We start from the raw sequence: 19,186 nt of genomic DNA on the forward strand, positions 1-19,186 counted from the left end.
GGACTGTGTATGGAGATTGTGAACAATATTAATGTTTCCAACATTTTATTTTTTTCTTGGAGGGACATAATTGGGCGATGACTTGATTTTTACACAGATTGTCTTCCTCGTCCTGTTCAGCAGTCTTCAACCATATGAAAGTGTTTGGACAAAAAGATCAATGGGATGTTTCATTCGTGTTTGATGGTTTACTCCATTTTTTGATCATGACAGTGCCGTTCATCAGGGACGGGTCCATTTCATGTGTCTACGCAATGATAGGTATTGTTTGTGATGATACTTCGTTGGGATCCGAAAATTAATAATTGTTCAAAGCTTTTGCATGTGTTTATGGGGTTTTCACGAGAAGGAGGAATTGACATGACAAACAAACTAAGACTGTCCACGCTAACCATTGCAACTCAAGAACAACTCTATGAGCCCAACACTGCAGGGCGGTGAAAATTTGTAGACAAACGTTATAAGATGCAAACTAAGGTATTGCTTGCAGCTCCATCTCTCACACGGTCACTCCAGTAGCAGTTTAGTTTTTTTCAGACCTGATGATGTCTACACTCTTCCGCTGCTGATCGAGTCTTTCGTTCTTTGCCTGGGCAGCGCCACCTGCAACACGCGCGCATACGCGGCGACATCCGATACACGAGCGCGCTTCCCTCGCGCGGGAGTAATGTTTTCCGCCAAATCGATGGCGCAGTCACTATGTCATAGCAGTGGGTGTAGTGTGACATCCGACGTCCGCTCGGTTATTCCTTGGAAAGGACTAGAGTTCAACGATCGCGGTGTTTTCGTCAGTTCTTGTCCGAGTTAACGATTTTCCAAAGGGAAACACCTTTACAAGGTTTGCTTTCCTGCTTGTTATAACTGTTGTTTTAAGGTCTGAATTGCATTTGTGAGGTATGCTACCTGACTTAACGTCTATCGGCATTTTTTCCTGCATGACACGCATCTGTCAGTTTTAAAGGTCTGTTTGTCACATTGTCCGAGTGTGAATAAGTTCTCTGAAATGATGCCCCTTAACTCCCTATTTTGTGGAGGACACAATTTCAAATGATGGTCTTTCTGTATCCATTTGTTTCTTTTTCGGAAGTAAAATATGGCCTCAAATCGGTGAGGTGAAAATGTGAAAAAAATGCCTGTAGGAAATCAATGACTGTTAGGCCAATCGAACGCTGTATCAACATTATGACAGCTCTTATAGCGCCTGTTATGGTCCAGGAACTGTGTGTTAAGGGGGAAAACCTCTCAAAACGCGGTGATAAAAACGCGAGAATTCATGTTTAAAAAATCCACCGCAAGTCACTGGCGGTCAAGTAGGGCAGCCATGCCGGCGTGAATGAGATCGCTGGCGGATCGGTGGGACGATGGAACAACTTCCGTCAGATGTCCCCCTTGGGGGAGGTCAGTGTGCGTGTGTGTGGGAGGGTGGGGGTAGAATATCGAATCACGTCTACTACTCGGTATATGTCAAACACGTTGCCTTTAGAGAAATCCGTTTCGAAGGATGTATAGGGCAAGGGAGGTACCCGTGTCCTTATGTAGCTTTGCCAACCCGTTGCTTAGCTTAACAACAGCTGGTTTAACGGATTTTTGTTTAGCGTGATGGCGGCGTCACTCATGGATGCGACAAAAAAATAGAACTGAAAAATCATGGTGTGGTATTGGGAACAAAAAGCGCGTATTCGACCTTGATCTAATTTCCCAATCTTTTCTGTACCGATAGAGATAATCCCTACACGCATCTGCCCTTACACATGGTGTCTCTCTGTCTCCCAGTTACTATGCATTATGGACGGTGGTCTCAACGGGGGGTCGTCAGACCTCGATTGCTTGCCTCACAGCACCAGCGATATTGCCGCCCATTTCAACCCTACCACGTCCCTTTCTGCCGTCAAATCCTGGTGTCTTCGCCTGAAAATGAAGAGGAATTCCACTCGGCTGAGTAGGAATAACACTCGAGTTTCAAGCTTTTGCAAATTTTCCATCTTCAGCGCCGTGACGAGAATGCCCTTTTAAAACTCAAATATCAGAGAAGGGCGCGTGTATATAGGCAGGAAAAAAGAAAACGAAAACGCGAAGGAATGGAGTCACTTCGAATCAATATCTCCTGGTGAGATTTTTGTTGCATTGAGTGGTTCAATTTCATGCACAGTGCGTCAAGCGAGGAGTGTCCAGCTAAAAGCCTCCACATTATTGGCAAAGACGTGGCACCCATGCATACATTGCTGAAGATCAGGAGAGCATCTGATGCTGTGTTTAAGAAAAACGGCCAGTACGTGTGGCCAATACCGAAACCCACTGGCGGTCGATATTTCAGTCACCCTGGACATGCCAAGTCACTGTTAGGACAAAAGTCACGGTAGATTTTGGCTTGCAAAATATAAAATTGACGGTTCAAAAACGTTTATTCTCATTATGATTAAATGCACCACCAAAAATAATTTACGCTCTACCACTCTGTTTTCCCTGAGTATTGAGACTGCAGGTAAATTGTGCACAGATTATAGCACTTAGAGATGGCATGAGTTGTTTGGGGTAGCGCCCTCTGTTGGCGAAGTCTGATCAGGCGGAAATCCGGTTTATTTTACAGTGTATTTAATTATCAGTCCGCAGGACACACTCTATAGACGGTTCACTAATAAATCCTAATCATATGCACATAAATTAGAATTTATTGGCGAACTGGTCTATTACAACTGACTTTAATTGATATATATCAAAATAGAACAACGGGGTGACGAATGAAAATCTCAGTTCAGGCTGGTTCAAGGAGAGGGGTGTGCTGTACGTTCCACAGTGTAAGCGTTTTATTTTCTAATTTCAAATAGTAGTGAGATAGATGGCACGTGCTATTTTGTAATGGAGGGAGTGGTCCTTATTTCTGATGCTTCAAAATTGTGATCGATGCTGAGCGAAAGACAGTATGACTTTCTTTGGAAAATTACACGGTAGCAATACGTTGAGTGCGTGGCGATGTGATGGAGAACTCTTCGTAGCTTTGGCAAATCACACTTGGGCCTGTGGATACCGCATGCTGATTGGACTGCACTCCTCGAGTTATATGCAAATAATCAATCTGCTGTCTCATTGGTTTGCAGATAACGAGGCGTAAAGCAGTGACCAGACGTGTGCGCGCGCGCACAGTAACTGTATTTACTTTGCTGCGCTGCATGCATGCACGTGTGGAGCCGTACCCGTAGACAGATTGCGTGGTGTCTTTACGTTACGCTGTTGATACTGTTGTAATACAGCTTTGACCACGCAAACTTCAGATTGTCATAAAATAACGGGTTGCTGATCTGAACAGGGTTGCAATTTAACTCGGATATTTCGAGTTTTAGTCATGATCATACTGGACACTTCCTCATTCATGGTTTTTGGAATGATTAAGCGGCCATGGTAAGTTTTTACTGAATTGTTTATTTTCCTAGGTACCCGTTGTGTATCACCGTGCACGTGTTGTTGAATGACCGCTAGCAAGTGGTTTTTGTCGGGTCGTCGGACTCTCATTGCCCCGCTGCTGTGAACGCTTGGGGGTCTCACTGTTTTGAAAATTGCTTCCATTGCTACCATGGGGAAATGATTTTCCAGACCTTCATAAGATTTAAAGAAATGCAGCATTTCCCCATTTAGACACCATTGCGTTGCTTGTGTAACAACTTTGCGGGGAGTGTTGAATATTTTCATGAGGTTCTCTGTCATCAGCATTTTCAATTTCAAGACTGATCAATGATCATCATTGGGGGCTGTCTATAATTTCCATCATTTTCACGAGTGTGCAAATTGTACGAGAGAGGGGATTAAAGACCTCTGTACGCTTTTTCTGAATATGAAAAATGATGATCCATCAACGTATCCGTCTCCTCTCCATTCAGCATCATTTTTTGCCCGCTGATGTACACTTTAGAGTGAGGTGGGGGGATAGACAAAAGTCTATTTTTTGTACACTTATGAAAATGATGAAAATTGTGGATGGCCCCTTACTATGATTAGTGTGCCACTATTGTGAGAAAATGTGTAACAACATAGTTTTCCTTCCAGGATACAATTCTTTGACGGAGACTTTCACTTGTAACACTGGCTTGGCTCTGTTAAATAAGCTACAGAGTTTCTCTTAAAATTTGTCATTTACATCACTGACGGATTGACTAAATAAATGATAGTTCTGATTTATTACCCAAAAAGTGTTGGATCCCACATGCAAACCTGGTGCATGGGATGCAGCAGTTGTGCTGTGGCAGCTCTGTGTCTGTGTGACAACTTTACCCCATCCCCCCAGTCTAAACAGTTTGAAAGAGGGATCTTTTTGGTCACTGCCGAGATGAGCACAAACCCACTTCAATTTCCTCTCCTCTGTGTGTGTGTGATTGTTGTCCTTCCTTTTTCTCCTGGTGTTTTCTTGAGGGAAAGAATCCTGGCTGTTGATGTCACATTTTCGTCTAATGTGAAAGCCAAAAGATAGCCAGTCATTGCAAACCCACTAGTCTCCCCCATAAAATGGGACTGAAAGCTTGAGAGACATTTCCAGTTTTGTTAGGAAATTCTTTTATTTAAAAAGGTTTGTACCCCCCTGTGGATCGTGTGCACACTGAACAGTGCTGCTTCTCAATACTTGTTTGTTGTTGTATGTCCCTTTTCATGAAAATCATTACAACTAATTTGTCACTTCTTGGAGTGAAGATTTCCCCATGTGGCAAGCTGTTCTTAAGCACTTCATCGTCCATTACCGTGAGAGAATTTGACAGGTCATATTTTTTCTCCTTAATTTCTTTATGGAGTACTGTGATGACAGACAGATGCTTCAAAAGGCATTGATTTTTTTAAAAGTTGTTATTTTAGTGATGGAAAGCGGACCTTTACATTCAACAAAGAGCACTGCAGATTTTATTTGTGCAGTCATTGAGAGATGTTTCACACTTGATTTGCATTTTTTGTTGAGGACTTTTGAAATTTACTTTGTTCTTCTTCAATTTTGTCAAGACCACTAGAAAAAAAGATTTGTCGTGCTCTTCAATTTGCGCTAGTTGCCAGTATACAGAGAAAAATAATATGTGTGCTTCTCCCTAAGGCCAGACATGAGAATCTGTCTTTTTAAAGTTCAGAGATCTACATGTGTATGGTTGAAATCAGCCTGTGGCTACAACTGGTACTTTCAACAACCTCAAGAAAAGAAGAGAGACCATGGTTACACCAAGTCTGAACCAACAGATGTAGCGTACACATTCATGCATGTTTGCGAAGTGCTTTATTGCTCTTTTGTTGTGCGTTGTAGAATCAACTGCTACTGACTTGCAGCGAGTGCTACTCACAACCGTGATAGTGGACTTCCATTTAAAATTTCTCCAAGCGTATCTAGGCTGACTGTATCAGTACTGGTACCGGTAGCTACTTGTATGCTTGGAAGTTGTATGAACAAAAAGTCTCAAAAGTGGTTCAGTCCAACACAATGCAAAAATGCTAAATTGTGAAATCATATAATCACATGCCTCCCCTCCTGTTTTAAGAATGTCCAGCTTTGAGGCAGTTTGAGTTGACACAAGAAACAGTAATGCCAAATGATTTTTATTTACAGTTTGAATACCTTGTGCTCTAACCATGCAGTGTGTGCCACACTGATTACAAGAAATGAACCCTGCATTGTTGTGCCTACATGTAATGGTGTTGCCAACCCACTGCCTGGTCAAGAATTCAGCAGGGCACTCAAGTAGCACACCCAAGGATCATAATTAGTCAGTTGTCCTTGTGGCAAGATTCTAGAGGTTCCCTGCTTTGCACTAAACCAGAAAGGTACACTTTCTGCAGAACATAGGTTGGAGACAAGCGCTGGTGAGTCTCACTGGATAATTGCAGAGGCCAAAATTGCTAAGCAAAGGTACATGTAATAGCTCTCATAATGAGCTTGGAACAACATACATGTACTGTATCCACTGTAATGACAGTGTGAATGTCCAACTTTTACATGGAATGGGACCATGAGGAAATAATCAAGAAAGTGAGCTTCTTGGATTTCCTATGCATGAGTCATTCAAGCAGATTTGAAATTTCTGCAAATGCTTTGGCTTCTGACAACAGTTCAGCAAAGTCAGATTTTTGAATTCTTGGGGGGATTAGCAGTTTTTTTGAGCCTTTGTGGTACAGTCAGGGTCCAGCAAAGTTGCTGAGGTGCGTGTTGTGGAGGGGCATTTTGGTTCATTGAGTGCTGACAATGGTCCCCTGCCTAATCCTGTCAGGCATTCCACACCAGCCCCTCTACAGATCCCCTCCCGAATCACAGGGTTCACTCTAGTGGGAATTAATAAAGTCAATTTAAGTCACTTGATTTTATTTTTATTGCCTTCTTTGCCCTAAGGTACTGTGCAGTGTATGCTGGCCTGTAGCACAGATATTTTATTCTCCTTGTACCAGTATTATGTTTTGGAGGAAAAAATGATTTGTTGACCCGAATTGTGATTTGAAAAAACCTGCTTGACTGGCACTCTGGTCTTCTTGATTGTGAATGGAGAAACTCGACCTTTATTCAGCTCTATTGGAATGTTTTGATGTCTAAAGGAGAGTTGAGGATGGGGTGTGTGGGTCACAGGCTACAGACACAGGTACAGTAGAGAAATGGCACTTTGTGTTCAAGGTGTGGTGAAAAGAATAATTGGAAGATTGACACCGGTTTGGTTGAGTGGTTGGCCCCCCCCAAACAAAAATTCCCGGAAGGTACAAAGACCTTCATCAAAACAGCTCTCACTCTCTGCAATGCCATTTCTCTTTAATGGAGACTTCCAATAGCGACCAATGATTTTCAAAGGGGGGAGTCCATTAAGATCCACCCATTGTGTTCTGACCGAAAGTGGAGGGGGGGCATGCTTTTCCAGTCAAAAAGTGCCCCCAACTGTCTTGGCTGGTTATCTTGTTGATTCACTGTGAATGGATGGAGTAAAGGCAGGGGAGGGGCAGTTGAATTATTAGACAGATATTTTTTTTTTAGAATGAAGTGCATACATGAGAAAATACCTGAACATGACATGACTTAGAGTGAATAACATTGCATAAATTTTGTTTGGACTGAGAGCCATTGACCAAAATGTCTAGTGTGGCTTGTACATGCACATGTACCTAGAGCTGTTATTTCTCACTAAAACAAAAGGATGTGATACGGCCAGTGGCCCACAGTGTCTCTTTGTGGTTTGCTCAGCGGTTGAATTCTGAGGAAGTCATTGACGTGCTTTGACGGCCGAGTCGGGCTGAAAAGTGGCAAAGACTTCCGCTGGGGCCCCAGGGTTCGGTTTCTTTTCAATGGAAAATGGGAAATGGGCGATCAGGTTTGATATCCTGTTATTGCACATTCAAGGGACGATTAGAAATGACGCCCCTTTTGTGTTTGTTCACCACATCTGCAAGCCGGTGTCAGAGTCAACTTTGGAAAGCTTGAGTGTTAGGAAACCATGTATTTCACAACGGCGTGCTCGTTGTGTTTACAAACATGAGTTTTGCAGAGTCTTACAATTTTTATATTACATCCACATCAGTTCAGTTGGATCAGTTTGTTGGGTTTGGTTGGGTTTTGTGCCATACACTGTATGCTTGGTTTTGTGTTGGTTGCATTTGCGTCTACAGTATGTACTTTGTATTGTTAGAAATTGTTTAAATTGGCCGGTACAGTATAATTGATTTTGTCAACAACAAACCCCATTAAGGGTGGATCTAGAATATTTCAGAGGGGTGTGCACAATATTCTTTGGGTCAAGTTTGAAAAGGTACATTTGTACATGTATGTAAGTTGATATAGTTTATGTGGACAGGTAATAGTACATGTATACAAGTACATGTTCCTGGTAGCTTGTGCAAAGCCATACCAGTGTTACCGGTATATGTAGGTCTTTTGCCAGCATGAAGGCTCTGGAAAATTTGAAGCTTGAGATGCATGTAGGATGCGTCTTTTTTTAGGAGTGGAATTACTTCGCGACAAATTTGTCTTTAGCCATTACTGTCATGGTTAGATCACCATAGGATGACAATTTTGGCTCAGAAGCGTTACTATCATTTTTGTTTGTATTCCAGACAGATACAAAGATCAAGGCTTCCAACTTCAACCTGAGTGTTTTACATGTACTGTAACAAATAACTTATGATGTGATTAGATGTGAAGGGATTGTACATACGTGAACCCCTCTATGGCTGGCATTGGAACTCTGAACTCCACTTTTGAACGGATGCAAATGGACAGTCCATCATCTTATGAATCTACTGGTTCCTCCACAAGCATGAGTCACTCTTCCAACTCACGCTCCAACTCCTCGGCCTCCAGGAACTCATCCTTCTCTAGAAACTCGTCCATGTCACGCTGCAGCCGGGCCAATCACAGCTCTGGTCACGACTGGGACAGCAACCACCGCGGCAGCTTAGACACACTCAGCACGAGTGTGGGTGACGAGTTTGAGTGTGGCGAGCGCCATGACCGGCTCACGGAGCTGGATAAGATCCCCTGGGGGGAGCGGCATGTGGCCCGTGTGCTTCAGACTGAGCGGGTCCGGCAGATAGTCAAAGCCATCCCCTATGATGTTGTCCAGAGGCTATCGTTCCTCTTACAGCGGCCGCTAGTGAGGATTGCAAAGGAGGCACAGCGACTGAGTGCTGGGTATGGGAAGTGCACCAAGAACGAGATCCACACAGCCATCAAGCTGATCCTGTCCCAGCCCCTATCAGAGGTCTGCCTCTCAGCCGCCTTGCGCGCCCTCTCTCTATTCCAGATGAGCTCCGAGTGCAGCCAAGACGGTAAGCGCACCCGGGCGGGGCTGATTTTCCCTGTGGGGCGATTCTTCCGCTGGCTGGTGGACACCAAGGTTGCTGTCCGCGTGGACAACCATGCAGCTGTTTACCTGACGGCCTGCATGGAGAGCCTTATGGTGGAAATGTTCTGCCGAGCCTGTGTAGACTATGAGAGGACTGATGGGGAACTCACGATGGCTGTCTTGGAGTACGGCATTGCCAATGATGCCAACCTGTGGGGGATCTTGCAACCATTTGAACACCTGATCTGTGGAAGGAATTCTTCAGGTAAGCACAGTTTTCACTCTTTTGTCATAGGAAATTTGCCACATTTTCTAAGCAAGTTCTGTACATGTTACAGCCAACACCATTGATCAAGAAAATTTCAACTCCATTATGCCTGAGGTCAGGGATTAATGCTCAAAACATATCAAACATTGAATTTCTGAGGAAGCTGATCTACAAATCTGCTGTATATTTTTTTGTGAAAGCGGTGAATTTCAAGTTATTTTTGGTGGTTAAAAAATACAGCATAACAAATGTTACTAGCTCTCTTCAAAGTTACCAGCTGATGGAGTTGATTGAGGTTATCCCTTTCATGAGCTCCCCGATGGAGTCGCAAATCAGCTCCAGAAAAACTGCCCAAATTAATGCCCACGTTTTACAGCCCGTTCCCACTTGATCCACCAATTGGGAGATCTGATCCACCTTTCGCTAAATTGCCAGGTCAGATCCCCCAATTGGTGGATCAGATCCGGCAATTGGTGGATCAGATCCGGCAATTGTGTGTAGTGGGAATGCTAACCATTATAAAGTGGATCAGGATCAGATCCACCTTTCTTGATCCTCCTCTGGAGCAGGATACTGATCCCCCAATTGGTGGATCAGATCCCCCAATTGGTGGATCAGATCCTGCAATTGGTGGATCACGATTAGATGGGAACGCAAAAGGTTGATCTGATCCGGCAATTTGACCTGTCCACATCCCTCTGTGCTCGAGTTGCATGAAACTTTTGTGGTCTGATGAACAAAGAAATACGTTTTTTGGCGTGTAGCTCATGTGAAATTTTTAACGTGCACAGCGTGCACAATAAACAACTGCTTATTACGGGCTAGCAAAATGTGTCACCCCACATGCGCAATGCATGCATGTCGTAATGTGTGCCTTGCCCTTTCACAATTTTCGTTGCGCATTCGTCCCTTTCTTAACCTTTTTCATTTGTGCTATTTCTCGGAAGAAAAGTTTGAAAAGACAACAGACTAGGCTGAACATTTGACCCAATTCAAGGTCGTCATGTCAGTAGAAGCCCACACCCAAAACACCGCAGGGTCACAGCATGCCGCCCCAGTATGCAACACTGCAACAGAGCGCGCACTCAGCAAGCTAGCACATGTGCAATACCGAACTCAGTGACCTTTTGGGCTCGAAAATTTCCATCCAAAAAGGTGGATCAAGCATAAGTGGGAACGCGACTTGTGGTAAGATAATGATCACACCAAAATGCCGCATCAAGATCCACCTTTTCCCAATTGAAGTGGGAATGCGCTGTACTAAACTATTGCATGCGCTGCTTGCTTGGTCATTAAATTGGCCGACAGCCAAAGTAAGCTCCCACATCCTGGTGTCCTGCTGTTGCATTAGTTTAGACAAGTAATGATCACAGTTCCGGATTCCTTGTCATCAGATCTAGGCCAACAGTATAGTTCCAACTCATCACTCCATTTCGTTCCATTTTCTTCATATGTTTTGGGAGACAAAACAGGAAAGTGATTAGTTTCAAAAGACAGTTCACTAATTTTCATTCATGCTGCGGTTTGCTGCCTCAGTATATCACTGTGTTTTCTGATTAACAAGGCCCCAGATTGCTGTATAAATCAAGCTAAAACACTTCCCCATTTTCTGATCCGTCACTGACGTATTACTTTGACTTCCCGTATTGTGTTTCAGGTTGTTCTTTGGTGTTTTTCAGATAATAATGAATGTACCAGTACCAATCATTCATGTCCCTGTTCAATGTTCTTGGACACATCCCGGTACATGTACCGGTACACCGGTTGTCAGTAGAAGGCAAACTCAGGTGATTTTGATAATTTGGTAGGTTAAAAAGCTGTTCTCTTCCAAGTTTAATTAGTTTCTTGGGTTTAGAGAAGATTAGATCTACAGAACATGTGCGAAACTTTTAGACCACTGCTACTGGTTCATGTACCGGTATACGTGTTCTATTCAGACTGTACACATAGCTTTACCGGTGTATTCACTAATGGTTGAGGTGTGTACCAGTACATAATATGGGTGTTTTGCAAAAGTGCGCCTCCAAGAGTTTGCAACGCTTTGGCCAATCACAATGCGCGAAATCTGTCGATCCAGTGCACGTTTGGAAAGGGTCAGTCAACAGATTTCGCACATCACAAACTCTTGGAGGCGCACTATTGTGAAAGACCCGTATTATGTAGGCCTACACATACATCTACTTTGCGTGATGATTGCATTTTTTAGACAATACAATATACTGGTACATGTAGAGCTAGGTTTTATGGCGGTTATGCGTTAATGCATTCTCTCTCCTCAGAGAGCCTGGGTTTTTTATCACTGGGATAGGCTTGAGTAAACCTTTTGTGCATTCGTTGTAATTAAATCGAAATAACAAAAACAGTCTGTAAGACACCATGGAGACAACAGCAATGCACGTTCGTCTACTTGTATTACAGAAGTACATTGTATGTACTGTAGGTATTTCGTTCATGTACAGTGTACATGTATGTGTACAGCCAATGTCATCCTGAGCACATAATATGCCTGCACAATGTGTAAGGTACACAATACTCCATCAATGCTTAATTGTCCAAGTAAGATCAGTGAATGTCTCCCGTCCCTGTCTGTCATTACCAGGTGGTCAGACATCATCTGTTATTCCAATTCATATTGTTGTTGATCGTCACACAGCTTCACAGCTTTCCAGCTGAGGTCTGCCCTGACTAATAATCCTTCAAGTATCAAATGTGAATTACATATCAGATTGCTTAACAGTCTGCAAGTGACCCCAGGTGTCCCATGGGGCCCTGGGGACAGACCTGGATCTCTTAAAAGCCCCCACAAATTGTAATACCACCTGACATAGATGATTTGCACAGCAGGCTGTCTACATATTAATCTGTCTTTGAAAAGGATGGATTGTTGGAGAAACATGACTTGGAACCCTGTGCTCTAGCTCAAGTGGCTCTGAAGTGGCAGAAGTACCCTGGCTGTGCTGTTGAGCGTTGAACAAATTATCAGGCTTCCATTACTTTTTATGTAACATCTTTTGGAATTGGTGGAAGATGACAGATGGCGATAGATTTTTTAGCAAAGTCCCTACAATTTCTGTGTATTTTTTGACAGAGTTACAGGGTGCGTACTGGTATGGTGTGCATGTCAGTGGCAATAACAGAAAATTAGCAGGCTGGTTGCCTGTGATGCATGGAAGCTCCACTTGGCATCTGTGCCCCACACCAGCGATAAACAAAGGATTAAGTGCAGTGTGCTGATCTGTGGTGTAGCTTAGTCTGTGGCATCTTTGCATTTAAGGATACAGCTTAGCGTAGCTTGTGACAGAAATAAAGCCAAAGTGGCGGCCAACAAAAATGAATAATCACATTTTGAAATGTTAAAACAATCTGTTCTATCAGTATACCGGTACATACGGTATAGAGTTGTGTATAAAGGTTTGGTTTTGCCTTGAGTCAAGTTGTGGTCGTCAAGTTCATCACAAATCCATTGACAAGTCCCATCAAAAATAACAGGATGAATGGTGACAAAGGAACGCCTTTGTCATGGTTCATTTGCAAAGCTTGCCATGAAACTTGACTTTATAGACAGGATGACTTATAATGGACCTGTAGGGAATTTATTGAGACTGTTAAATATCACCATGTCAAAAGTCTCTGCTGTAAAGTCCAAAAGGAACTTGTAATCTTAAAGGCAAAACGAGAGACAAAAAGTGAAAATGTAAACCTTTTCTTGTTTAATTCGAGTTGTACCACGTAGAAATATTATGAGACAAAAAATAAATTTGATTTCTCACCAGAAAATGAGGGCTGTCAGGCAAAAAGATTCCAATCCTGTGTCTCTTGCCTTGTAGCTGTTTTTTTTGTTCTTATTTGATTATGCTTTGTCGTTTTTTTATATTGACAGTATCAGCATGGTGTCGGGTAATTTCACATTGCCCAAAAATTGCCCCCAGGCAGAAAAGGCCATTTCACAGCTGATTTAGAGCCCAGATAATGGGACAAATGGACAATTCCTCCCCAGACCCAAGGTCCTGATCTTATTGGACACTGCTGGCGGGCTGCAAAGTACTATCTCCCCTTGGATCACGTCTGAACCTTTTTTTATACATTTTTACTGAGTTATCCTAAAAAATAAATAAATGGAAAGATAATTCGAACTTAATGAAATATGAATGGTCATGCATTTGTAGCACGAACTTGAACACTAGCTTGACTCTGTTGTAAGCTACCCACAAATATTGTGAATAAACAATGGCTGCATAATAATAACACAGTTGGGGCCAGCTGGCAAGCCAAGAATCTACAATAATTTCTTTCCAGGAAAGCCTAAGACTCTGTTCCAGAGTTGTCAGAAGGTGCTGCTAGCTGTATGCATAAATTACATGAAGCTTCCCAGATTTTCAGCATTGCTACATATATACATGTACATTGCTCATGTTGCCACTTGAATATGATTCTTGGCCACATTGGCTGGCTTCCTGTATGCATGCAGAAGGTGCAACCCTTAAGGCTTTTTGGGGGGCGAATTTTGTGAAATTTGAAATTGGATATACATACATGTTTGTGTCAATTCCAGTTTAAGCGCACAAAGGTTCAATATATGCATGCAACTAAATTGGTACCCCTTGAAGTGGTGGGCTGTGTCAATTCCAATAATTCACTGTTCAAATATTTGCCCTTTAATTCGATCGAATATCCCAATATTCAATCGTATTGACCGGCAGATTGTTGATGAACAAGCGATACACAATCAGTTGCAACAATGGACACAATTGTACATGTGTACATGATATCATTATGTCTTCTCACGTCTAGGAGTATCTCCAGCCACGATTTAGCAAGGTTTGGAGATGAACAAGACTTCTTGTCCTGTTGAAAATTTCTATTCCTTTTTGAATTTTTTAATGAATAGTTAAGTTTTTGAATCATTGTAAGGTTTCTGACGCTTTTCATTGAATCTGCTCGAAACAAGCCTTTATAGCGCGTGCAGTTTTTCTCATAAAACAAAAGAAAATTCTCCCCTTTCATGAATGTTGCATTTGAATATATTCAGATTCGGAGATAATATTCCAATATTTGATAATCAATTGAAAATTTTGATATTCTGCGCAGCTCTAAATTGAAGTGTTATTCATTTCTTTTGAAATAGATGTCACCCAACTAGTCTTGCTTTTGTTCATTTTAACCAGTTTGCACTTAGTTATGTATACTGAATCAGCAATGAAATATTTTCTACCTACGAGTAGCTTATATGTATACCTACTGTTACGTTAAATTTTCAGATGCCACATTATCGAAAGCGAAAGAATTTTTTTGCCCAATCACAGCCATAGCCAAGTTCTGGATGAAACAAGAATAGACCTGGAATCACGCGGTTGCACAGTGTTTCACTCCTCAAATTCATTTTTAGCCTTTAGACAATCCAAATGAAACATGTCAGTTTCCCATCGAGCACTTTTTCATTGGGCCACATCCAAGTTAAAAAAATTAGACCGCTGTCACTGTTTTACTTCTTTGCGGATGAAAAATCAGCCGACAACTTGTTTCCATCAAAAGAGACCCTTGGTGTTCCCAGTTTTGATATGGATTGTCGCCTGGAACTTGCATCAGTGTTAATTAGGAGTGCATGATTGGATCAGGTCCTGCTTCCTGTTGCCAGGCTTGATCTGTCCTCTCAAATTCTCAAGAGAACTCTCAATAATTATATCTCCACGTGGCAATAAACCAAGGTTCCTTGTAACTTGCATTCTGCACTGTACAACTTACAGTTTATGGGTGGGAATCTCATGTACATGACCGTTTTGATTTGGTAAAGGTTTAGAATAACTTTCTAAACAACTTCTCAAACCATTTCAACATTTAGCCAACACTTAAAAGAGGCTGCCCTCATGATGCATGTACATGTACAGTGTAGCCTATGTAGGCCTACATCTCCTAAACACTATACACATTGCATTTGATCAGCCCAACGTAGATCAATGTTGGTGGTCATTCAAAATAAGCAATTTTTTTGTTTTCAATTTAATTCCCCCCCCCCAAAAAAGGGAATATGGATGCAGGAAGGAAAACAGTCACTATGCTATTACATACATGCACATGTAGGATAAATACATTTATTTGGACGCTTTAAAAATGAATGCAAGATCATGCCAAACAGCGTGAAACTTTGAAAAAAGAATGGATTCTGTTTAAACGTTTCAGAAAAACTGTAAACATTTTCCAGAGATTTTTGTTCAAACCATTAAACATGGAATATCACACCCTTAATATAAGTGTACCATACATGTGTACATGTACATATACATATTGTACATCTTACCAGTACATACATGTACCTTTACCCTCCTGTGTAATAAATTAACTTCTCGTCCTGATACTGTACAATGAATTCACTTCATAGTCCTCTTGAAGCATGCATATTTAGTACACATGTGCACCTACCAGGTATGTAGGCCTCATTTAAAACTGTATTCATGTACACAGACTGTACACATAGACGCAAAGTCTTAAGCCAGAAATTTATTTTTGCTCTTGAAACTGTAAAAAAGTAATTGATTCCCCATGGAGCCCATCATCCTTGACCACTGCAAAACACATCAAGTGGGTGTATTTTCTCAGGTCAAATTTCAAAATTGGAATCAAATGTTCCTCTGTGCCAAAGTTGGAGGCTGGACCGATGGCAAATTTAATAATGTCAGGCCCAGCAAGTATTCATTTCAAGAAGCCTTCATTTGCATGCACATCTATCCTACGGTACATCTTGCACTGGACAGGGCTTTTTCATGTATCTAACGGAAATACTGCCGTGCAGAACATAATGAAAAAAGGAATTTCGTTAGGCTTTTTGAACAAGTAGAGCTTGATTTTTTTTTCAGGAAATCGTTGTCATGAAAACTTTTTAGTGTTTGAAAGGTTGTATTCAATTTTTAAGTTATTCCAGGTGGTTGACCCAATGATAATAACTAAATTAATTGTCCAACAACACAAGATATCCAACAGAGCATCATAAACCCAAATTTCTCTTGTAATACTGTAGTGAGCCGGCGTAACAGCTCAGTACACCCAGCCATGCAGTGAGCAGCGACATTTAACCACAGTGTGTCCAGACAAAACACTGTACAGTCTGACCATAGCTGAGTCAGTCAGGGGGACTATAGCTTTGTGGCCTTTGAATCGCAATCAAAAGCCTGTTTGAGACTGAAATTGGAAAACCAATGGAGACAAGTAAAGGAACATGTTGGTTACAAAGGACAGGATAATTTGGCTCCGCTATTAATAGGCTGTGAACTTTCAACACTGGTGAGATTGGGAGAAATGGGAGCAACATTAATCACACAGTTGTGTCTTGAGAGAACGGAACACTCCAAAATGAAATTTGAACTTAAAAAATAAGAAAACAACATACATGTAATTACATGTACATACATGTACAATCAGTGCGACAATGTACATTGTATCAGTTTATATTGTACACTGTGCTGCATACACACCTGTGATACTGTAGTTCTTTTCTGCATTGAGGTACTGTACATGTGCATGTAGTCCTGACTAAGTATACATGTACAGTACATCCACTTGCAGAGTACCAGCATATCATGGCAGCAAGAACTGTGAAAATCTACAAGGCTTATTTCACCTCTTGAAGAAAAAATGCCCTGAATCTTGATCAGATCTGTGATCCAGCCTTTTAATAAATAAATTTGTTTGGCTTTCATTACCATGAGCACAAAAGGATTTGGCTGTTGAACCATGGTTGTACTATGTACAGGTACGTGTACAGTACATTTATCAGTATATGGTATAAAGTCACAAAGTGCAGTGCACAATGTACTTTTCAAGTTTCATAGCCCACTGACCAGTGCAAAAGAAAACATCGAAATGTCAAGGTTGTCAAAAGTGTGATGCCTTGTGCTACATACATGTATTCACAGAATATGGACTCATTTCATCTGGAGTGGATTTCTCTGTGCGAATATTTGGTGATGTCAAATTGCCTACAGAGTCGTGTTTGCCTGAGGCTGAAGAACATGTAGTTACATACCATATAAATGGGCACAGTTGGATTCCCCTGTAAAAGTGTGTCTGTCTGTCCTCCTGCAAAGTACATGTACCGGTACATGTACATGTACAGTAGGAGAAGGTGTGCACTCGTATAATATAGGACCATACATTACATGCTCAATGCTGCAGTGGCTTATTTTGACTTATGTAGCCAGCACACATGATACTTGTAAGCACTTAATGGCCCAGCACTGGCACGCACATTAGGGCGGTTTGCCTTTGAAGTCGCTCCCCTCTACACCTGAAAGCCAGAGTTGCATTCGACTCACAACCTTGACAGATTCATGGGGATGGGATTTACACATGGACTTGTCTGGGGAATCGTTTTGCACGTCAGTGTGGGTTTTGGTCCCACACATGTTACTCCCAGGAGGGACCAGGAGCTGGGCCAAGGATGCAGTAAGGACCCTTTACTAGACCCCCTTAGGGTGTTCCATTTCTCCCATCTTGAATTTAAAGGGACGATTCTCCCTTGAATCGTGCAATGTGATATCCAAGCCTTTGTCATGCTAAATGACTGTGGCCTCCACAGTTTGTATTCCCTCAACCTTGAAGGAGTCATAGTTTGTGCTAGGAGTTTTGCTAATGAGACAACCTTGGTCTTGGTCAACAAATTTATTGGGTTGCTGATTCATAGTTGACAACCTGTTGGATTGGTGGACTTTTGTTATTTGAAGAATGACTGCATGAGTTGATGGTATAAAGCATGAATGATAGTGCTTTTTACACTTTGTCTGCTCTCTGATGTTGATTAAATTGTGATGCCTTTTGAAAAAACTTTGATACCAGTAATTCTGGTCATTTTCCTTTCATTAAATGTTCATTATTATTTGTGTTGTTTGTTAATTTTTCAAAATGGCTTTATTGTTTGGAGACAAGGCATACCGGTGAGGTACGGAACTTTCAGTGATGCAAAACTCAATGTCATGTGTTACTGTTACTTCCTTGAACTCTCTTCAAGCCTGGAACAGTTGAAGGATTGAGTACTGTTCAGGTCAAAAGACACCCTTTTCTGCATAAATATTTATATGTAAACATTATTAGTTATCTTGCGAGCAGAGGTGAAACAGGGAAAAAATGTAGTGTGACGTGTCCCACGATACCACGAGGCCAGCAACTGTTCGTTTTGCCTTTACAAGCATAAAATGGTGCAGTACATGCAGTGTGGTACATGTACATGTATGTGTGTGGACTGTGCAAAGCAATATAATATCACACTGTTTGGTGCCACTGTTTGACCAGTACATCACACTGTTTGGTACATCGACCAATTAGAATTGAGGATTCAAATTTGCTTGAAGATACATGTGTACGGTAATTAACGGTACATTTTTTACACATGTAGCGTACATGTACCTGGTACCGGTACATGTGCATGTGCTTGTGCTGTGGATGTCCGTGTATTTGTTCAGAATAAAAAAATGCACCTTTCTGCTGACACTCGGTAACTCTAAAAGTCCAGTTCAGACAGAGGATTAGTTTTACCCTTTTTATTCCTGCCCATGGGCATGAGTGTAATGGGTTATCAAGGTCACTCATCAACGATGCTGATGCCGGATCAGTGCACTTTTGCGTATTACCCCAAGCATGGATGCACAGGGTAGCATTGCTGCTGGTGTTGGTGCCAAGAACAATGACATCTACATTGTGTTACAGCAGAACTTTACATATTGAGTACCTAGCCTCCCTATGATTTTATAAAAGTGCTTGGTGTATTACCTACTGACCACTGGTAGCTCAGTGGTTAAGTGGTGATGAGTCATCTACAGGTAGTCTCCACTATCAACATGTAATGTATAGTGCATACATGAGTGCTTGATGAGTGTAACCTGGAGGTAATGGGTTGGCACCCAAGCTGATGAACTTCAAAAGATGTCAAATTTGACAACCCTGATAAACATTCCTCAACTTTCCTTGACTATTTTTTATAGGTGACCAAAGTTTGCAGAAAATTAATGTCACCCTTGGGGCTACATTAATTGTAGCTTATTATTACATGAACCTAACGAGGACCATATTTTCATTTAGTATTTATAGTTATAGCGTTTACATGCACACACATTAATTGATGTGTTTATTGCTGTGTGAGATTTCCTAACACTGA

The 19,186-nt window shown here is 41.7% G+C and overlaps 1 protein-coding gene across 2 annotated transcripts in view; it reads left to right on the forward strand.

Moving 5' to 3' along the window:
* The first annotated feature begins 3,160 nt into the window (after positions 1-3,160).
* The window catches only part of LOC110977994 (ankyrin repeat and BTB/POZ domain-containing protein 2-like), a 61,603-nt gene continuing 45,577 nt past the window's right edge, over positions 3,161-19,186 (forward strand). The window contains exons 1-2 of one of the 2 annotated variants that reach the window (XM_022232592.2): positions 3,161-3,396; positions 8,047-9,042. In XM_022232592.2, coding sequence (XP_022088284.1) covers positions 8,160-9,042 — 883 coding nt within the window. In that variant the 5' untranslated portion in view covers positions 3,161-3,396; positions 8,047-8,159. The remainder of the gene's footprint in view (positions 3,397-8,046; positions 9,043-19,186) is intronic. The other variant, XM_022232594.2, reaches the window with a different exon arrangement.

Source organism: Acanthaster planci, linkage group LG20 (assembly GCF_054643075.1).
Source record: "Acanthaster planci isolate LZ-2023a linkage group LG20, COTS_SCS, whole genome shotgun sequence".
Classification (NCBI taxonomy): Eukaryota; Metazoa; Echinodermata; class Asteroidea; order Valvatida; family Acanthasteridae; genus Acanthaster; species Acanthaster planci.